Source organism: Ornithodoros turicata, chromosome 1 (assembly GCF_037126465.1).
Source record: "Ornithodoros turicata isolate Travis chromosome 1, ASM3712646v1, whole genome shotgun sequence".
Classification (NCBI taxonomy): domain Eukaryota; kingdom Metazoa; phylum Arthropoda; class Arachnida; order Ixodida; family Argasidae; genus Ornithodoros; species Ornithodoros turicata.
In genome coordinates, this window is record NC_088201.1 from 117,171,341 (window position 1) to 117,191,569 (window position 20,229).

Here is a 20,229-nt window from a genome sequence, read left to right on the forward strand (position 1 = left end):
GGAGTGCAAACACGGAAACCAGTAACTCGAGAACCGCTAAGGTTTGAGAGCTCCGGTCAATTTTGTAACGTTTGGTACGTCAAGGGGAGTAGGTTCCCAAAAAAATAACATCGTCGGACGCGAAAAAGGACCCCAAAGTTGGCAAAAACAGCATTGCGAACGCGTCTCCGCCCACAATATCCGAACCGCTAAAGACCGGACCGCGGTGTGATTTGGCCGATCATAGACTATTCGAGACCTACTTGGACGCAAATTTTGGCGTTAATCCGTCAAACGCTGCGGGAGTGACGGCGCTCCGAACGTGTCGTATGTGCTGATGGAGGTAAAAAATGTCCACATTTGTCGGCTACCGTTAGGATTTCTCACAAACCTTGGGCGCTCTCGTGAAGGGGGAGGAATGTGCCATCCGTCACAATAAACGGCGTCTCGATAGGATCATTTGAGGCCTCTATATTAGACGCACAACCCCATCAGCGACACCACCGTCAGTAGAAAGAGACTCACTACTGCCATGAACCACTAGGATCCCCAAGCGTCTTGAGCAGTTTATCCGTGTACTCCAGATCAATACCTGAAGAATCGGCTCTTTGACTACGGGAACAGGTTAGAAAGCAGGAGAAATGCATGTTAGGGTATAACTAATTGTATTATCAGCAAAAAGCGACATCATCCAACCTGACCTAACCTATTCATGTGTGTCACCTCACATATCGTTCGGAGCGTGTATCTTATTTCTACATCGTTTCCGTCCGTCCGTTAAACTTCAGTCCCTAACACAGGGACGTAGCAGTGAGTTTATTTATCTGCACATTCCTCCAGGGCAGTGACACAAATTTGGTTCGCACAATCTATTTTTATAAGGTAAGCGCGTGACGCAATTAAGTGGCCCATTTCAGTATTGAGTTTGGCATAACTGTCATCATAACTATGTGGCAGAATCAGCGTTTCGACCTATGTGTCATGTGTGATTGCTACGTCCCCCATACTATCCTAATGTCCTTATGCCCCATGTGTTTACTATTGCTGCCACATACGAAGGCGCATGGAACCCATGTTGCTGCCATATCACTTCATACGGGTGAAAGATATGTGGTGTACAGTCCCACATCACTTCATATGAGGCCCACATACGTATCATATTGACTCCATATGACTCCATACGGTACCCATAAGAATGCCATGTTGCCTACATATGACTTCATGCGCGGCACATACGTATTAGTATAGGACCCATACGAGTCTGTACGCGAACCATACCAACTGATATAGGAGCCATGTGAGTCTCATACGGTGCATATTTTTCAATAGGGTTGGTATAGCACCACCCGATAAAGCCGGAAGTTATGGTGGCACAGCCCAGAAAATATTTCGGCAGGGCACTCAGGACCCCCGACCCCTCCCCTCTCCTTGGCTACGCCACTGGGCCACGTACAGACGACATCACGCACTGCTCCTTTCTTACCAACAATGCTATGTTCGCTTTAGATCGGCGCTGGATAAGTGTAGCACAAGCTACTGTTGACAGTGCAAATCGACAGCTGCAACAAAAAACACCGGCCGCAGTTTCACTTGGTTCGTTCAAAAGTTTATGGGTATGTCCCCCAAAAAAGTATGTCCCCCATATTTCCAATATCAGTTACGACGTCGCTGTGCTTTTCCCTTATCTAATATCACCTAAATGGGTCATTCCGCATGAAGCGATCCAATCGCGTCGCTCGACTACCGCACGCATTTTTTTTTACTCGTTGACACCGTAGAGAATCCAACGCCCACAGAACATTTACTGCTAATTCGGAGGCATTTTCACGTTAGGCGGCGCTCCACACGTGGGGTTCAGTTAAATGTCAGGTGCATCTGAATGCTTCTCTTGGGAAAACGGCTAAAGGTGTTTTAGGGCAGCAGAAAAGAGTGGGGACAGGGGGTTAGTATGTGTCCTGGGCGAACTTCAGGGCGAACTGTGCCGGCATTCGTGTCGAAACACTGTCGGAAACCCCGGGGAAAACCACCAGACAGCACAGCCGGTGTGGTATTCGAAGCCGCGTTACCTCCCAGTCTCGTCGCGGAAAGATGTCATCCTAATCACTATGCGACAGGAGCTGGTGTGGAATGACATGTTTTCATGTTTTGCTCATTCGTTAGTAGAAGCCTGAAGTTACCGGCAGATCTGGCCTGTGTCCGAAGCCACGGAGTATTATAGTACTACGTACTACGAAGTAGGAGTATCACCCTAACCCGAGCTCGATCCGCCTGCCGAAAAGTCTGCTCGGCTGGGCCTGACCCGTAGCCGACGCCACGGAGGCTTACCCTACCCGTGCCCGAACCAGCTGCCGAAAGCCCGGCCGAGGCCCGGCTGCAGTTGCGATGTGACGTACTCTGTACACAGCAAAGAGCGTAAACCACACATACTTTGAACGCTCAATCGAAGCTTTTAATGCGGTTTCACTTCTGGTAGCACGTGAGCGTCCAGTCTAGCGCTCATGTTTTACCGTGCACACCGCAGCGAGGGCGAGATCCACAACATGGCGACGCTGAGAATAACTCGACGCCTAAGTGTTGCGTTTCATCACAAAAACGGAGGGAACACCCAGGTACACGGTTGCTTTGTTTTCAGAACGTAGGTTGAGGTTCACAACTGCGAAAGAATGGGTCACAATAGGCCAGCTCGACTGAGGCTCGAGAACTCTTGGACCAAATCCGAGTCTGGCCCTTTGCAGTGGTCTATTCGTAAGCGAAGAATGAATGAATCCCTTAATGAAGAAATTAGTGTTGAAGTGCAATTCTCCGCTGTAACGCCACTGTAGCCACGTTTACATGAATGCGACAGAAGCGCGTCGACTTGACTGTTCACATTGCGCTCGTGTAAACGGTCAATTCGCTAGGATAGCGCATCGAATTCAGTCCGTCCGTACGTGAATCAAGATGGCAGATGCGCATGGAAAACAAAAGGAGGGTGATTTCAAGCAGAGACAGGCAGGGTGGTCCGGTCGACCTCTCAGTTTTTTTAGTTCCAATATATATCGAATCCTAGCGCTTAGGAACTACATTGGCGGAGGAAATAGCTGAAAATGCGCTATAGTTGTTTTCTTTTTCTATATAAAAACGAATATTAAATATAAATATTAAAATATGTTTTACGCGTGCTTTGTGCATTTGGATAGAACAGCGGTGCATATTTCTTTAAAAAGAAAAAAAAGAAAACATGCACTTTGACCGAGACACGGGGTAGGAGTTGCTCAACGCAGTCTAAACCTTCTCGTTGACACATCGACCAGGGAACCACGCTGTTAACAAGGTTCAGCAGCTCCTGTTCGCGTAGACCGCTTCGCCTGATTTAAAACCGTGGGTCACATAATCTGGGATACCTGGTATACAAACATTTCTCAGTTTGCTGCTAAGGCGGAGTAACCCCAATGTATTCCAATGTATTCTCTATAGGCATTGCTTTGTCCAGTTCATCTCGAAAACTACTGCAGTAATGAAGTAGTACGCCGAGCTGGTAATACATGGGTAAATTCTGCACGTCCTGACATGTTTTTTATCTGAATACAGCAAATATGCGAATTTATACGATTTTTTGTTTCTGTGAATACGAATACATGGAGTCCTATGGGAGCAGCAGAAAACACTTCCTCAGATCTTTCAGCGACAAAGGAAACGCCTGAAAAATATGTCAGGACGTGCATCTGTGTCCTCTGGTGACAGTACAAGCTAAGTTGCAGCGTTAACCTTCGTATTATTCAAGATGAACTGGACAAAAGTGTGGACATTCGTCGTCTGCTAGCATGGACTGCATTGTGCTGCCATCGCAATGGGCTTCCGCTCCGGGAGAGAGGGATACATCGAGATGGGAGGAGCGAGAGGGCAACTGCCGTAAGCAACAGGAAAAGCAAACAGCTAGGAGGCTCGGAGCATTGCGCGAGGTTGTTGTTTCAACCTGCCTCGGCGACGGGTCAGAACGACGCGTGTCTTATCATGGTGAAAGCTGATTAATAACCAAGACCGAACAGCAGGTTCGCCCACTTTCTGCCCAACGAAGTGAGTTGTATGCGCCCAAATTTGTTGCTCGGCAGAGGATCCAAGTGATGACTGCCTGCTCTATCCAGCGTCAGCGTCGTGCATCGATATTCCTCACGCATGGCCTGTTACTGCGACCTCGGCTGCAATAAGTAGGACATAAATTGGCGTAAGAAAAATTCTTTCCCGGAAGAGCACGGCAAGCGGTGCTGCCCCGACGACCTTGTTATCACTTGTAATCACTTTCCCTGCACGATACAAATAGGTGTTGAAGAGAAGGTACGTCCTGTGCTTTCTGTGTGTCAGTAGCGTGATGTTTTCGGCGTGCGCTTGTTTTATTACACTGGTTCACGACCCAGTGTAGGTTTCAGCCCAAATATGGAGCGAAGGACTGATATTTTTCAGTATTCATACCTGAATCTGGCTTGGTCAAAAGGTCTGACATGTCATGCAACCAACACAAGTGCACGATAACATGAGGTGTGCATGTTGAGATGTCGAAGATGTTACTAGGTGGCCGCTACGGGCAGAGCCCCCGTGAAATGTGGCTTGAGAACGAGAACACGTGCCTTAATTTTGAACAAATTTGTCGTAAAGGCGCGCGAATTGCGTACCATTATTATTGTGTACCATTCCACCTATGAGGTCTTTTCGAACGCCGTGTGTGGCTGTCCTCATGTGCAACAGCAGGTTCTGTCCGTCATAAATCAGACCATCTGTTTATGGAATTTTATCGTGCATGCATTTCTCTTCGTTCCTTAGTGCCATTTCTATGTACTCTGAGTCATCCCTAAGTGTGGGAGTGTGTACGAGTTGTCAAGCGGACACAATAAAAGTTAATCAACTGGACTATTCATCTGCATAGACAAGTGTTATTCTTTCTGCTTAGTTGCAGCAAGACACACAGGTGACCATAAGTAACATGCATGCAGGTGACCGTAAGTACAAGAGGTACAAAATATCCAGCTACTGTTATTAAAGCATATCAGACGACGGTTGATCTTGATTGCGTCTTGCTCGTTATGGACGTCCGTTGAGTTTTTCCGGGTCTAGCTACAGTATTTGTGTGAGACCAACCACACGGCTTCGTCCGCAGTTATTCGCGTGCTTGCACCGATGGTGCGGCACATCATATTTTCGGTCGTGAAATTATGTTGAATTGTGCGGTTAGCATAAATGAAATAACAAACGCAGGCAAGTCATGGGAATATTCCTGCCGTCAACCTATCCCTATGGTGTCATTTGCACAACGTTTCGATGGGGGGGGGGGCGAATATGTTTATTGCAAAAAGCATGAAAGGGAAGCGCCAGCCATGCACAGTCCGATTGCTTCCGCAATGCCCTCACCAACAGGAGCGTATAAAGTTGTCCATAACCCAGCATTGCATTGCATGTAGACTGACTCAGACCTGTGCGAGATGCTCAAAAATGTATTTAAGATAATATAATAAATACTACCGTTAGATTGCAATTAAGATAGAGTATAAGTACATGAAAATTGAAGCAATTAAGATAGAGCAAAATACTTCAAAGGGTATTTGAAATACAATTAAGATACTAATTATCGTCCAACGCAAAAAGTCACTGGTCAATGCAGCAAGTCGCTGCTATGTGACATGAATCACCTAAACCCCGCGCACTACGCCAGCCGCCGCTGTGTGATAGGAGTCATCTAAGCACAAGTCCCAAAAAGATGACAAAGAGATACCACATAACTCCACTAAGTATATGTGACCCAAAGCAAAGCCAACTTCTAGCAGGTCCCTGCTCGGCGAGATCAGAATTCGGCGTCACCGCGTCGTGGCATACCTAATTGAACCCTCACTGGCCAAGGATTAGTACACACAGGGCAAGATCTCTAAATGGAGACTTCCAAGAAGGTCCAATATCCTGGTCAAGTCCGAGGGACTCAGGAAATTTCCACTGAACAAGCAAAATAATGGAAAGACGAGACACAGAAAGTTTGAAAGGGAGATCCAAAATATGTAATTAAGGTATTGAGTAGAAAATACCATAAAATGCATTTTAAAAAGCGTACAAATACACAAAACGAAACGTATTAAGTAGAGTTCAAAAATACCGCTAATTGTATTTAAAAGACAGTATTTTAAATAGAGTACTCCACATACGTACAAGTCTGAACTGGTTATACACACACGATATCTACACCCACTGCACGCGAATAGCATTCTTATGCAGCTTGCCAGGATGATGAAGTTGCCACATAAGTAAAAAACTTCGTCCAGTTCGCGTATGTCCACTGCTTTATCTAGTAGTTCCATGTGTCTCGTGACTCGTGGATCAATTAGCTCAGGAATCTCTTGATGGTTACAACTTGCAGGTTCGTCGGCGACCACACTGCGAGTTTGCAGTAGCTCCTCTTCGCAATGTTTAGCCGAGCCTGTATTTGGTAGAAGCACTTGTGTGATTCTGGAATATATAAGCTGCCGTCTTTCGATATTTTTACGCCGTTGGAATGGTTGCGAGCGGTTTCTTCGATGGTCATGTAATTCTGTGCTGTTGCAGGGCATTTTATTTCGAGGATTCCGTCGTTGTTGATAAGGAGGTCAGGAGTGGTGCATACGTAGGGTATATCGGTGTCGACGAAAAGGCCATATTTTTTCACTTCAACGTTCGGGTATCTCGCTTGGAATGCTGATGCTGCGTCTTCCTCGTGGTCGATGCCGTACTGACAATCTTTGCTGCGGAACGACTTAGGATACATTATGGCCTTCACTAAAGAATAGTGCTTGAATGTTTTTCTATGTGGACGACATATACTATGTATTGAGGTTGACGGTATCCTCACCTTTCTTTGTGAGTGCCATAGGTCAGACTTGTTCTGTTCTAGTGTAGACTTCTGCAGACTGTCAGCTTCCTGGCTGGTCATGTGTATGCCACGCGCAAAGTCTTTGGCTTTGTCAATAAAAATTGTCCTGTCCAGATCTGGTCTTGGAGACTGTCCTCCATAGTCCTTGTCTCCAACGGTGCTTGCGAATTTGGGTGTTCTCGAGATTGGAGCCTTGTCGAACCGCAACGCTCTTCTGCATTTTCGTTCCTTGTGCTTTTGTCTTGATGTTTTTAGTTTCTTCAGAGCGGATGATTGACTTTTCGCGACGAACTTGCGCAGATAGAAGTCGTGCTATCGCACCTGTGCCACGTGCACCTGTTATGTCGTATGCAAGTGCTGCGACGCGACATCTGTTACCGTAGCTTTTACCCTTTGCATAGTGAAGGCGTTTGGCACCGACAGAACGCGCCATCATGCTCATGTACGTCTCAGCGGCATTACTTGTGTGTTGAGGAGCAGCATATCGGATCTGTCTGCGAGTACGTCTATTGCTTTCTGGATTTCAGTCATCATGTTATATCTCAGGAGAACATTGCTTTTTTCCGTTCTTCTTTCAAGTTCCACAGCATCGCCTGTCTTGACGGAACAGTGCTCGCTTGGACAGCCGCTGTGGATACCAAATACGTGGTATGGGCCGTTCTTTAGTTGATGGCGCAGGCTACTGACCGCAGCAGGCGATAGTGCAGTGTTCTCTTGTGCATGCAGTCTTATGCCGTTCGTCGGCCGTCTTTGTACCTGTCCCAACGCAACCACCTCTGTGTCGTCAGATACCCTCTGAATCGTAGCTAGCTCCAATGTACAGCTGTGTGCAGGTTGTTATCTTTCTATATTATTTGATGGAAGAAGGATTTTATTTCAAAATATGTCGAAAAGACGCTGATTAAGAAGTTGATAAGGAACCTTGGTTAATCAATGATTAGACAGGATCGTACTCTTGGTGGTTGGATTCCTGCTGTGCCGTCCGCATTGTGTAAAATATATATGTGTGTATATATATATATATAAAGAGGGGAAAAAGCCATTAAATAAATAAATAAATAAATGACGCTAGACGTGTTTGAAATTCAAACTTACAGATTAAGATGGCTTCTATGGCTGCACGTAGAGAAACAGATACCCATGGAACGATGCGACAGCACCAGAGGACACGTGTTTCGCCGTGTTTGCGGCTCGTCAGCCCTGGGTAGCTGCGCATCGTTCGGGATTGGCAAACCAGGGGTCACTCAGCGAGCGATATACACCTGGGAGGTTGTAAAGAAACAAGTAAATGACAAGTATATATATATGTATATATATATATATATATATTTACTTGCCATTTATTTATTTATTTAACGGCTTTTTTCCCCTCTTTATAATTCACTGGCTTGCACTGTGACATTGAGGAGTGCTCAGTAACCCTCACAGGTGTATATCGCTCGCTGAGTGACCCCTGGTTTGCCAATCCCGAACGATGCGCAGCTGCCCAGGGCTGACCAGCCGCAAACACGGCGAAACACGTGTCCTCTAGTGCTGTCGCATCGTTCCATGAGTATCTGTTTCTCTACGTGCAGCCATAGAAGCCATCTTAATCTGTAAGTTTGAATTTCCAACACGTCTAGCGTCATTTATTTATTTGTTTAACGTCTTTTTCCCCTCTTTATAATTCACTGGCTTGCACTGTGACATTCAGGAGTGCTCAGTCACCCTCCCAGGTGCATATCGCTCGCTGAGTGACCCCTGGTTTGCCAATCCCGAACGATGCGCAGCTACCCACGGCTGACGAGCCGCAAACACGGCGAAACACGTGTCCTCTGGTGCTGTCGCATCGTTCCATGAGTATATATATATATAAGACATTAAAGAAACAAGTAAATGACAAGTAAATATATATTTACTTGTCATTTACTTGTTTCTTTAATGTCTTTTTTTTCCTGCATTATAATTCACTGGCTTGCACTGTGGCATTGAGGAGTGATGAGTCACCCTCCCAGGTGTATGTCGCTCGCTGAGCGACCCCTGGTTTGCCAATTCCGAACGATGCGCAGCTACCCAGGGCTGACGAGCCGCAAACACGGCGAAACACGTGTCCTCTGGTGCTGTCGCATCGTTCCATTAGTATCTGTTTCTCTGCGTGCAGCCATAGAAGCCATCTTAATCTGTAATTTTGAATTTCAAACACGTCTGGTGTCATTTACTTGTTTCTTTAATTGTTTTTCCCTCATTATATATATATATATATATATATAAAAGGGAAAAAAAATAGCCAGAGCTCTTTGGCTGCACGTATAGCATATGTTTGTAACTCAAACGTCGCCATGCCAGTACTGGACAGCTGTGTCGGCCTTGTTGGGCCTCATCAACAGTACGTAGGCAGGCAACGTTTGAGTGGATGGCGTCAGAAGGTCACGTAACACGTGATTCCTCCTGTCAGGGTGAGATAACTCACTCACTGAAAGCCCAGTGCAAAGCCTTTTGCTGCTTTGCACTGGGCTTTCAGTGAGTGAGTTATCTCACCCTGACGGGAGGAATCACGTATTACGTGACCTTCTGACGCCATCCACTCAAACGTTGCCTGCCTGCGTACTGTTGATGAGGCCCAACAAGGCCGAACCAGCTGTCCAGTACTGGCATGGCGACGTTTGAGTTACAAACATATATATATATATATATATTATATATATATATAGTTCTGGAAGGAAAAAGACGCGGACAACATATTTTAGGGAAGTTAGGAACACTGTTTTATTTATGGCACGGGGGCAGAAATTAAAAGTGAAATAAAAAAGGGTCGACGTTTCGACTGTGGCGCTCTCCTCGTCATGAGAAAAGATGAGCAGAATATATATATGTGTGTATATATAAAGGTGAATCAGAGCAGTTCAGAAAGAAAGGGACAACCTGAAACCTGGGGCTATCTTTGTGATACTTGTTACAAACCGCCGCTACTGATGACGTAGCGCCTGTCTGTAACAAGTAGCACAAAGAGAGCCTCAGATTTCCAGTTGTCGCTTCTTTGTGAACCGCTCTGTTGCGCTCTTCTTGGGACAGTCTGGTGTATTTTGTGTGCAAAAACAGAACTCGTATTCAGAATATACTTGTAACGCTTCAAAACCTGGTCTGAATAAACGAAAACAACTTGCGAAGAAAGTGTCTTTTATGGACACATCTTCCTAATTCAGCAGCACTAGGCGGAATGTTGCTTTTTTTTTTTGCCTTTACCATATACTGAAGGGCGGACATCCTGCAAATGATATTGCTCCCCCGCCATGCTGTAATTAACAATTAACAACCTTTCGAAAGATCTGAGACAGCAGAAACCCTCGTTTATTTCGCCCAAAATGGCAACTTAAATGCGCACACGCTTGGCGGTATAAGGCGCATCGTTGACCCGCACCGGAGCATCTTGCATTTGTTAAATTATAAGCAACTTCCTGAAGCCTGGCTGCAATCGACTATGTCGCATTATTAAAGACGAAAAAATCGAAGAAACAGAGCACGCTAATCAGAAAGGTAATTAACGAACTTTTGCTAAAGCATTGCTCATGTCATGTGACTTCCGCGGTGGAGTGTGCACCCTATGTAAACAAAAATCGATTAGAATTAGTTAATAATGTAAAAATATGTATGGAATAAAAGAGGTCACCCTGTACATTGTTCCAAAGTGCATTGTTGAAAGCAAAAGCTGTCCGCGGGAACAGATACAAATCTGTCGCAGGCGCCTGTTGTTCTTCCATTCTGACCTTTGTGGTTACATATGCGAAGTGGGCTTATTTTTTTAACCTCTTGACCTCCTCATATCAACCAATGATGCCTTTCATTAGCGCAAAAACGGTACGGAAGAACAAAATTACTTCGTGTTCACCAATTTTCCAGTGCACTTGAAAACGTTCAGATATTCCGTGAACTTCTCATTCCATCGTCATTCCATTATTACGTGTATGCCTGAGTGTATGTGTCAAGCAAGAAGACCGCTTCGTTTCATCATTTTATTTTTTATTTATTTGTTTTGTGTTCCACTTTTCTTAAACAGGCACGCACACTCAAAATGAGGTGAGGCGCATGGCACGTGAAATCATAGCGATAACGCGCCGCTGTGCAGCATGTACCGTATGTCCAGCCATAGTCAGAATGTAGTGGTTGTTTGGTTCTCCAAATTCGCTATATCCAACGCCTGGGCAGTAGAAGAGAAAGCCGGATACCAACATAGACAAGAGACATGACGAGCGTCTGTGTCCCTTCCTACCTTTATCGCCGCCCATAAAGCCATATAGGTGTGACTCCAACTGGGACTGCAGCAGACAGGTAGAGAATCCTGTGCTTTCTCTGTAATACGCCACGCATAGCTACTTGATAGATTTGTACCGCCTAATCAGCATGCTGTAAATGTGCACAATATTATCACCCATATTGCGAAGAACGAAAAATCAGACACAGTTGTTCGCTCGGTTTTGCTCAGTTCCGTCTCCCCAATTAGCGTTCCTCATTCTAAAAAACAGTCCAAATACCGGGGGTAGATATTTATTAAAATACGTAGGCCACACTGCCAGCACAACAGGATAAAAACATGACTTAAAATATACAGTACGGGGCCTATTCAGGCCTCATCTTCAGAATGAAGATGCGGCCTGAATAGGCCCCAAAACGTTAACACTTACTGTATATTTTAAGTTTTATGTTTTTATGTTAAGTTTTATGTTTTTATCCTGTTGTGCTGCCGGTGTGGCCTACCTATTTTAATAAATGTCTACCCCCGGTACTTGGACTGTTTTTAGCTACATACGAAGAACGTATGGAGGCGAGGTTTTATCCTTCACCCGACGCTACTCGAACCTGGCAGCAAAAGTAGTTAGGTTTCAATGCCATCTTCGCTTTTGCTGCGTGTGCCTTGATCAGCATGATTCCACCTAGTCTACGCTGCAAGCCCCTAGTTTTGACACCATATACTGGTGGGTATACAAACTTGTGGGCATCTTGCAGAAAGCTAGGTTGCCTGCAGCAAATATAACCAGCAAGGAACGTGAGGCCCTCCGGGATATCCGAAACGATCTGAATCTAATTGTCTTACAAGCAGACAAAGGGAAGGGAACGGTTCTTATGAATAGAAGTGATTATGATGACAAAATGATAGCTATTTTGAATGATGCTTCGCACTTTGAAAAACTTCCCTTAGACCCAACCACGCGTATGGAGAGAAGGCTTGTGGACGAATTGAAACAAACTAAAGAACAACGGAATGGTATCGGAGAGTTTGTACCGTTGGTTATTTTCCTCCGATGGGGCAACACCGCCTTCCAGAGATTCACAAGCCTGGCGTCCCACTAAGACCTATTGTCTCATTCATTGATGCACCGTCGTACAATTTATCGAAGTTTCTCGCCGACTTGATAACACCTGCTATGTATAAGAACAAGTGTTCGGTTAGGAACTCGTATGAATTATGTGATTTGGTTCGGAAGTATGTCGTAGGGAAAGTTGAGGTTATGGTATCATTTGATGGGATTGCATTGTTCACGAATTGTGCACAGTTAACGAATGTCCCCCTCGACTTGGCTATAACAGTTGCACGGGATATGTTAGAGCACGACGCTTTCTTTGATGAACGGACCGCATTTTCTCTTGAAAATGTTATAACCTTGCTGAAGATGTGCTTAGACCAGTCGTTTTTCTTTTTTTCAATTTAAAGAACAAATTTTTAAGCAGGTTGATGGTTGCCCGATGGGCAGCCCCGTGTCTATGGCAGTTGCAAATATAGCAATTGAGCATGTGGAGAATATCGCCCTCAGTAAGATGGGCTCGCACGTGACTGTTTACAAACGTTTTGTAGACGACACCTTTGCCGTTGTAGATTGAGGCCATGTGGGTGCTTTCTTGCAAAGTCTGAATGACGTTCATCCGAGCATTCAATTTATTTGTGAGAAGGAGTGTGACGGCTAACTGCCTTTTCTGGACGAGCTCGTCAGGAGGGGAGATTCGGGTCAGGTAACCAGTACAGTTTACAGGAAAAAATGTGATACCGGTTTGACATTGCACTTTGAGTCTGCGCACCCATTAGAACATAAAAGGGCAACACCCCGTTCGCTAATTTCGAGATCATGTAATATACACTCGAACCCGAGTGCAATGCAGGCCGAGATGGAAGTGGTAATGGAGAATCTGAAGCGCAGGTCACACCCCGAACCGTTGTTGAATGACGTGCACAACCAGATAAAAAAAGAAAACGCTACAGGAAGAAAGAGAGGACAGTAGAAATCCGTTTGTCACCATTCCGTAAACAAACGGCGTTTCAGAGGCAATAAGACGGATACTTGCTGCGGTAAACACAAAAACAGCATTTAAACCCAAGATTACTCTTAAGAGTTTGTTAAGTCACCCAAAAGATAGTGTGGACTTGCCTGATAAGCGAGGTGTTGTTTACCGTATTGCATGCCGGGATTGCACCGCAACATATATAGGGGAAACAGATCGAACGGTAAAGTCAAGAATGAAGGAGCATAAATATGACATAGAAAGAAACGCGAACAAACGAGCAGAGTTATGCGAGCATGTTGAAAAGACCGGGCATGTGGTTTACCTAGATACCCCCGATATTCTAGCTCGTGAAGGTCGCTGGGGAGTAAGGAAAAATGTAGAATCCTGGCACATCAAAACAAGTCCAAATTGCATCAACAAACATCCGGGTCCGCTTCCCGATAGGTACGCCCCCCTGTTTAAATAGCTGACGTGTGACGGATGAACCTCATTCTGAAGATGAGGCCTGAACAGGCCCCGAAACGTTAACACTTCGGGTACATTTATGCTGCAGCATCGCTGCTCGCTGCTCGCTGCAGCTTCAAGCACATCGCTGCTCGCATAACCGCTAGGGTGCGTTTACCCTGGAGATTGCTCAAGATGCTGCTCGCTTTCGCTATATCAGTCGCCTAGCAGCGTTCACTGTGGAAGGATGGAAACGAGGAAAAGTGGGAAGGAGGAAACCGACTTCATCACAACCAATCGCAGGTCGGATTTCAAGACGCCTGTCATCAATGATACCAGGAAGACAAACATGTTTACATTCCTAGGTGCAGCGAGCAGAGCGGCAAGCAGCGGCGAGGATAAGCGAGCAGCCAGGCTGCAGGGTAAATGCACCATCAGAAAGCTCTGTGTTTGACCTGTCATCGCCAGAAGTCAGGTAGTCCCCGGGCATGTTCAAACATGTTTGGCAGCATTGTTGTGGCGATGATCATGGCGTGCATCTTTGGCAAGCAGCGATGCTGCAGCATGAACGCGCCCACAGAGATACATGTGTTTGTTTCGTCATCGCCAAACAGCGATGTGCCATGTGCCAGCAGCGATGCTGCAGCATAAATGTACCCTTACTGTATATTTTAAGTCATGTTTTTATCTTGTTGTGCTGCCGGTGTGTCCTACGTATTTTAATAAAAGTCCCTGATTTTGTAAGCAAGTCCAAATGGATTATCACTTCAAGCCGCTCGCGTAACGGTCAGCAAAGCTGCGAAGCGATGACAAACCAGCCGAGACGATCGGAGCAGCTGAGCCACACACGCCACATCTCGAACACGCGCCTCCACTAAAAACAATTCGCCGCGAGATCGAACTATAGGAGGCGACACCGTCGCCTTTCTAGTGTGGGTAACGCCACGTCCGATGTTCGGAGTTCGTGGTGTTTTGCAGTGATTCTTATTTATATGCAACGGAAGATCACATGTCCTGCGATGGTATGATATTGTTCGGGTCCCCAATGTTCCACCTACTGCACTGAAGGTGGAATAAGCTTCCATCGCTATGCGGAAGAGCCTAATCTTCGCAAACAGTGGCTTATAAGGCTTAGAAATGGAAATGACCCTTCGAAGTACGCTATGGTCTGCAGTAAACACTTCAGTGAAGAGGACTTCATAACAATAAAACTGAACAACGATGGTGAGCTTGCGCCTTATTACCGTTGTTTCGTGGTGTACAGCTGGGTGTTATCATTAGTTTGCAACGCTTCCTTGTGATCACTTTTCTACATGCTACTGGCGTCGAATAACTGATAAATAACCTAGAGGTTCGTTTTCTTTTAAATGACATCTGTCCAGTGACTGAAGAGCATTACTTATAATACGCAGATTGCAGTGGCAATTGCGATGTAGTGAAGGCTGCATCCGCATCACGATCGTCTCTGTACGTGTCGCTAACAGCGAAAGGCGTTTATTTGTGACTCTTCCTTCTACTGTGCTCATGTCAGAAAATGTATCTTTGTGATTCCTGGAAGCTTTGTGCATATTATCGTAACGAACTGTTCACTTGTTGTCTGCAGAAATGTGAAATATCTGAAATGAGGAGCCTTATGTTCACAATTTCTGTGTTTTGTTTTCAAGTTTGCAAGCGTCGGTACCTGAAGAAAAACGCTGCTCCCACACTGAACTTGCCACGGCGAAAGTTTGATTGCGAGAAGAAGCCTCGCAAGCCACCAGGCATGCGTTTTTGTTCACTACACGTTCTGTACGTCAACTGCAACTCATCCTTTGCCTTTGTCGTTCAGAGAGCTCCTACTGAAGCTGTGCCGACTGTGCAAAGGGAGATTTCCAGCTGTGATCAAGGTAGGTCGGGTATAATAGGAATAGCTTAGATTAATCTCATGGAATATATGTAGAGGCTGGTGATGATGAGCTGCAAACTGCAGACACTGCCAGCACACCTGAGCACAATCTGGAAAGTTCCATAGCTGACAATGATGAGTTCAGTCAGGGTGGAGTGGACGTCAGGATGACCTCTGGCCCACAATGTACAGACACAGTCAATGAAGGTGCATTATTACGGTATAAAATTGTTCACTTGAGTTGTTATGAAGTATGTCAAAATTCCCATCTAACATGTTTTTCTGTGTTTTGTATAGTGCCCACGCAGGACATTCTGCAACAGTTTGCTTCGATTGCATGTGTGCATGCTGGCACCCTCAGAGACGCCTGTGTGCAGGCAGATACACTTGTGGAATGTGGAAGGCACAAGCCACTGTTGACATACCATGGTGTTCGGGAAGAGGACAAAATTAGAACGTTGACAGGACTAGGTTGTGTGCAGCTGATGGAGAACATTATCAGAGAGTTTTCAATTTTGCGAAAAGCAACAGTGGCAAGAGGATTTACACTAAGTGATGAAGATGTGGTGCTAATGGTTTTTGTGAAGTGATATCACAACACCAACTTTAGCTTTTTATCTGTTCTCTCTGGCATCCATCGCACAACTGTTTCCAAAATAATGAAAACTGTAATTTGCATCTTAGCTCGTGTACTGGGAGAGGCAGTATTTTTCCCTACTAAGGCGTCTGTGATGGAAAACATGACTATATACTTCAAGCACTATAAGAACACTCGCGTTGTACTTGACTGTACAGAGATAGCCCTGGAGAAGCCAAGTTACTTAACCTTACGGCTGCTTACGTACAGTCAATATAAAAGGCAGTACACCATAAAAATACTGATTGGATGTTCCCCAAGCGGTGTGATCTGTGTACGATGCAAGAGTGAGAATGGACAGACCCCCGTTTCTGAAAAAACGGCGTCAGATGGAGGAACGCGAAGCACTTCAAAACCAAACCATTGCAAGAGCGCGGGTCCATGTGGAAAGGGTGATCCAGCGGCTCAAAGCATATAAGACCCTGCAACAGGAGTTCCCTCTCGAACTTCTTCCTGTTTTTGATAAGGTAGCTTTACTGCTTGGTGGTGTTGTCAACCTGTCCAGGCCTATCCTGGCTGACAACAAGTTGCTGCCAAACTGCTGAATGCGCAAGGAGTCTGTAAAGGTGCGCATCGTGAAACATAATGTAATTGCCTTCTAATGCATGACATGGCAACATGTATGAATGTTAATTGTCCATGCAATTGCAACTGAATAAACAGTCTGTGGGCACTTGCATAAAAACTGACACTGGATTTATTCATTCTGTAAATGCCCTGCTGGTACTCCAGATGCATGGTTCACATAGTACATACATTATGACGCTCTTAGTGCATTGAACAGGTAGTTTCAGTAAATATCGCAGACTGCTTCATAGCACTCTTTAAAGTAGTCATGACAAAATTCTATGATACACAAATTCCAGACCTCTTGCGACTCCTACACAAAGAAATCGCACATAGAAATACCAAGCTCACCCATTTGGACTTGCATTTGTGTCATATATATGGGTTTTGGATTATCTTTGCTGAACGCATTCTCAAGTTTCTGTGGACACTTTATTTCTAATAGTCCCTGCCTTCCTGAGCAGCAAGTGCACTCAAAATGTACCACACCATCTGGTGAGCAGCCAATCAGTGGAAACTGATGAAAAAACCAGTCTCCTTTATTGCAACGCTGTGACCATAACGCTGCATCACCTCTTTGTACATTTCTTTTGCTACACCCTCTTTTGCAAGACCATTTCTCATGGCCTCAGTCTGAAACACATTCCCTCTTTACACTGATTTACATAGGCCACTGAGGTTATGTGGCAATGGCTCTGACTTTAGCTTTTACGGCTTTGTTTTAAATGAATGGCACAGTGTACTGCTTGCGATGCCCCTGCCGTATTTGAACCATTCTTCATTGGTCGATTGTCCTGCAGTGATTCTCTCTATTTCTGCTACAGTCTTCTGATTGTAAACTGCGCGTGCTCCTTCCAGAAAGCAGTCAAAGTCTTGCTTGTCCGTTGCCCTAATTAAATTAAGCATTGCTGTGGGTTGTTTGCTTGCCCCAGCTGCAGGCTGGCTGTTCAGTTCCTCTGGGCTGCAGGGTGTACTGGACCCTGGAAACAAATTAAATGCGCTATTCAATAGCAAGTAATCTGAAGGTTATTATAATATTCTTGCAGCGTCAATTGTAAAACTGATCCAGAATTTTCTTTGTAGTACCATTGGATTTGGCTGACATAGTTAACCTGTGTGTCGTATCGTTACATTCTTCTGACAACACGAACAGTACATGCAAGGGATAGTACTTTATGGGATGCTTATAGTTACTCTAATAAGGAAGGACATCACACTATTACTTTTACTAAAGGTTATCACTGGACTCTAAAGACAGGAAGGAAAAATTTTGCACCTCTTCTCGCTTTTTTCCTGACGTGCATCTCTGGAGTACACACATAGGGTAGGTTAACCGTTAGCCCTTCCAAAACGTTATGCTCTGATTGTGGCATTACAGGTTCCTGAAACTGATGTGGAAAGGAAAGAGCCCACATAACACACAGTTACAAAATCATTTGTTGTAGTCTGTTGAACTTTTACTTTAGATGCTGCTTGTACAAGCAACTCCTCTTTTTTTCCCTTCATACTTAACGTCTGATATCATACCTTTCGGCAACAAGGTAGTTTATGCGCAGGCGTAGGAGCATATCTTTGCTTTACAGTGCTTTTTGCATTTTGTCCCCACGACTGAGGGAGATCCGTTGATGACAACATGGTCAACTTCTGAGTCCTATTTATGTGAAGTAACACAGCAATACAGTGCTTGCATTTGTGAGACGCTCTGAAAACAATGTCATATTTTATTACTGCTAGTGTCTACACATGTATGTTGAACTTTACTTGGTAAATCTTTGTGTAAGTTTCTACACATACAAAAAGTTAATTCAATGTATTGGAAACCACTGGGTAGTTGCAAATAAGGTGCAAGTATTGTTGCTTTTGTAATAGTACAACTGTATTTCAGATATGCTACCAGAGAAAATGCGTGTTACATTATAACTTCTAGTAAGTAAAAGCTGCTAGCCAAAACTGCATTGACAGACGTTGTAGTGATTCACATTTGCTAGGTGGAGGTACTTATAGTTGTTACTGCCTGCAACGGGTGAGGCAGAATGAAATAAACACGACAGACGAAGCGATCAAGTCAACAACATGCTAGCAAACGGTAATGCGTCTTCCCCGGCTTGGCATGTGCAGTTGATTTGTAAAACTTTCGCGCCGTTTTCAAGCATCAGGTCCACCATGTACGATTCTTTATGAAGTCCGGAAGATCGCAAAACAAATGCAATTATATGAAGAGGGCCCGCAGACTAGCATGTGGCAGCAACAACGCTGCATTCAATTACGTGACCCGCGTTGACCACTTCGCATCTCACGCCATCTCCGAAGTGTTCCATGACAATGCTTAGAGGAAGGGAAACTGCAAAATGCGAATATAGAAGCTGTTATAACGCGTATAACGTACGTCTGAAACAGCGAATTATTGCAGAAAAACAAGGAACGCCAGGAAAGCATTATGATGTGGTCACTTCTGTCGTTAAAATCAACAAAAGCGAAGGTCAATAAACACACTGACTTGACTTTGCGTTCGCTGTCGTCAAAATCAAAACTGGGCGCCTCTGTTTCAGAATATGACATCCGTTTTAGCACACTAGGAAATCGCTAGAGGTGACTTTAAAAAAAAAATATTCAAAGCGTGATTCAACTTACGTAAGACACCCAACAAGCAGTATCTGCACCATTTGCTAAATAGATTATGTGTATTGCGTCCGACGATATTTGTACTCATCCATTGTTAGCGTCTAAAGATCACTAAACGCATTGTTCGCAGTTGACGCTGTACACAGACGAACTGGCCTTGCACTCTGCAGTGGTGCTGGAAGGGAGTGTCTCAAACTCTACGCCCATTCGCATCTTAGCTTACGGAACCTTGAGCCTCACCTTCAGCTTCGACGTTGAGAAGAACAGACGAACGGCGACCAACATTCGGTTGCATCAGCTTAACATCACATACAACAGAACTAGTGACAACCGACGCACATCAAGGGACAAAGAAGAACGCCTCGACCTTAGAAGTGCTCCCTTCAAGGAAGCCGTGAGAAGAGTATTCGAGCAACAGTTGCTACGCGATGAAATCTATGAAACCCTAAAGGAGAAGATAAGTAAGGTGGACTTCAACGCCCCTTAATATTCTGTAGCAGCACTTGATATAACGTATTTTATGATCTATCTGTTCTGGATTGCTTTATTCCTTGATTCTGTGTATAAGATGCATTGCGTTCCACTCGCAGTGATTCCAGGCTAGACCAGAACCCCCCTTTTTTTACGACACTAGGAAACGAATAATATGTAACGTAAATTTTGGGTTTGTACTCTTGTGAAAAAACAGTTCTGGATTAGCGTAGGTTTTGTTATGGTGCCAACGTGCTGACACATTGTATCCGTGCATGAAGTGCGTTTCGTGCAGTAACGTTGAATACTCATTGAATGGTGGCTGTCAATTTAACCCGTTTTTCGGGCGACATTTGCCACGCTAAATCTTTTCACGCTAGCATACGTTCACGCTTTCGATAATAGTTTGAAAATATTACATTTGTCGAAAGCGTGTACATTCAAAGTTCAGCAGACAATCACTCTTGCCCCAAATACGCGTGTTTAGTCTGCACTCACAAAGTGAAA

At 44.8% G+C, this 20,229-nt stretch overlaps 1 protein-coding gene across 1 annotated transcript in view; it reads left to right on the forward strand.

The window, feature by feature from the left end:
• The window catches only part of LOC135368250 (uncharacterized), a 59,483-nt gene extending 39,704 nt beyond the window's left edge, over positions 1-19,779 (forward strand). Inside the window, exon 3 of the mRNA XM_064601410.1 lies at positions 19,382-19,779. Coding sequence (XP_064457480.1) covers positions 19,382-19,738 — 357 coding nt within the window. The 3' untranslated portion in view covers positions 19,739-19,779. The remainder of the gene's footprint in view (positions 1-19,381) is intronic.
• The last annotated feature ends 450 nt before the right edge of the window (positions 19,780-20,229 follow it).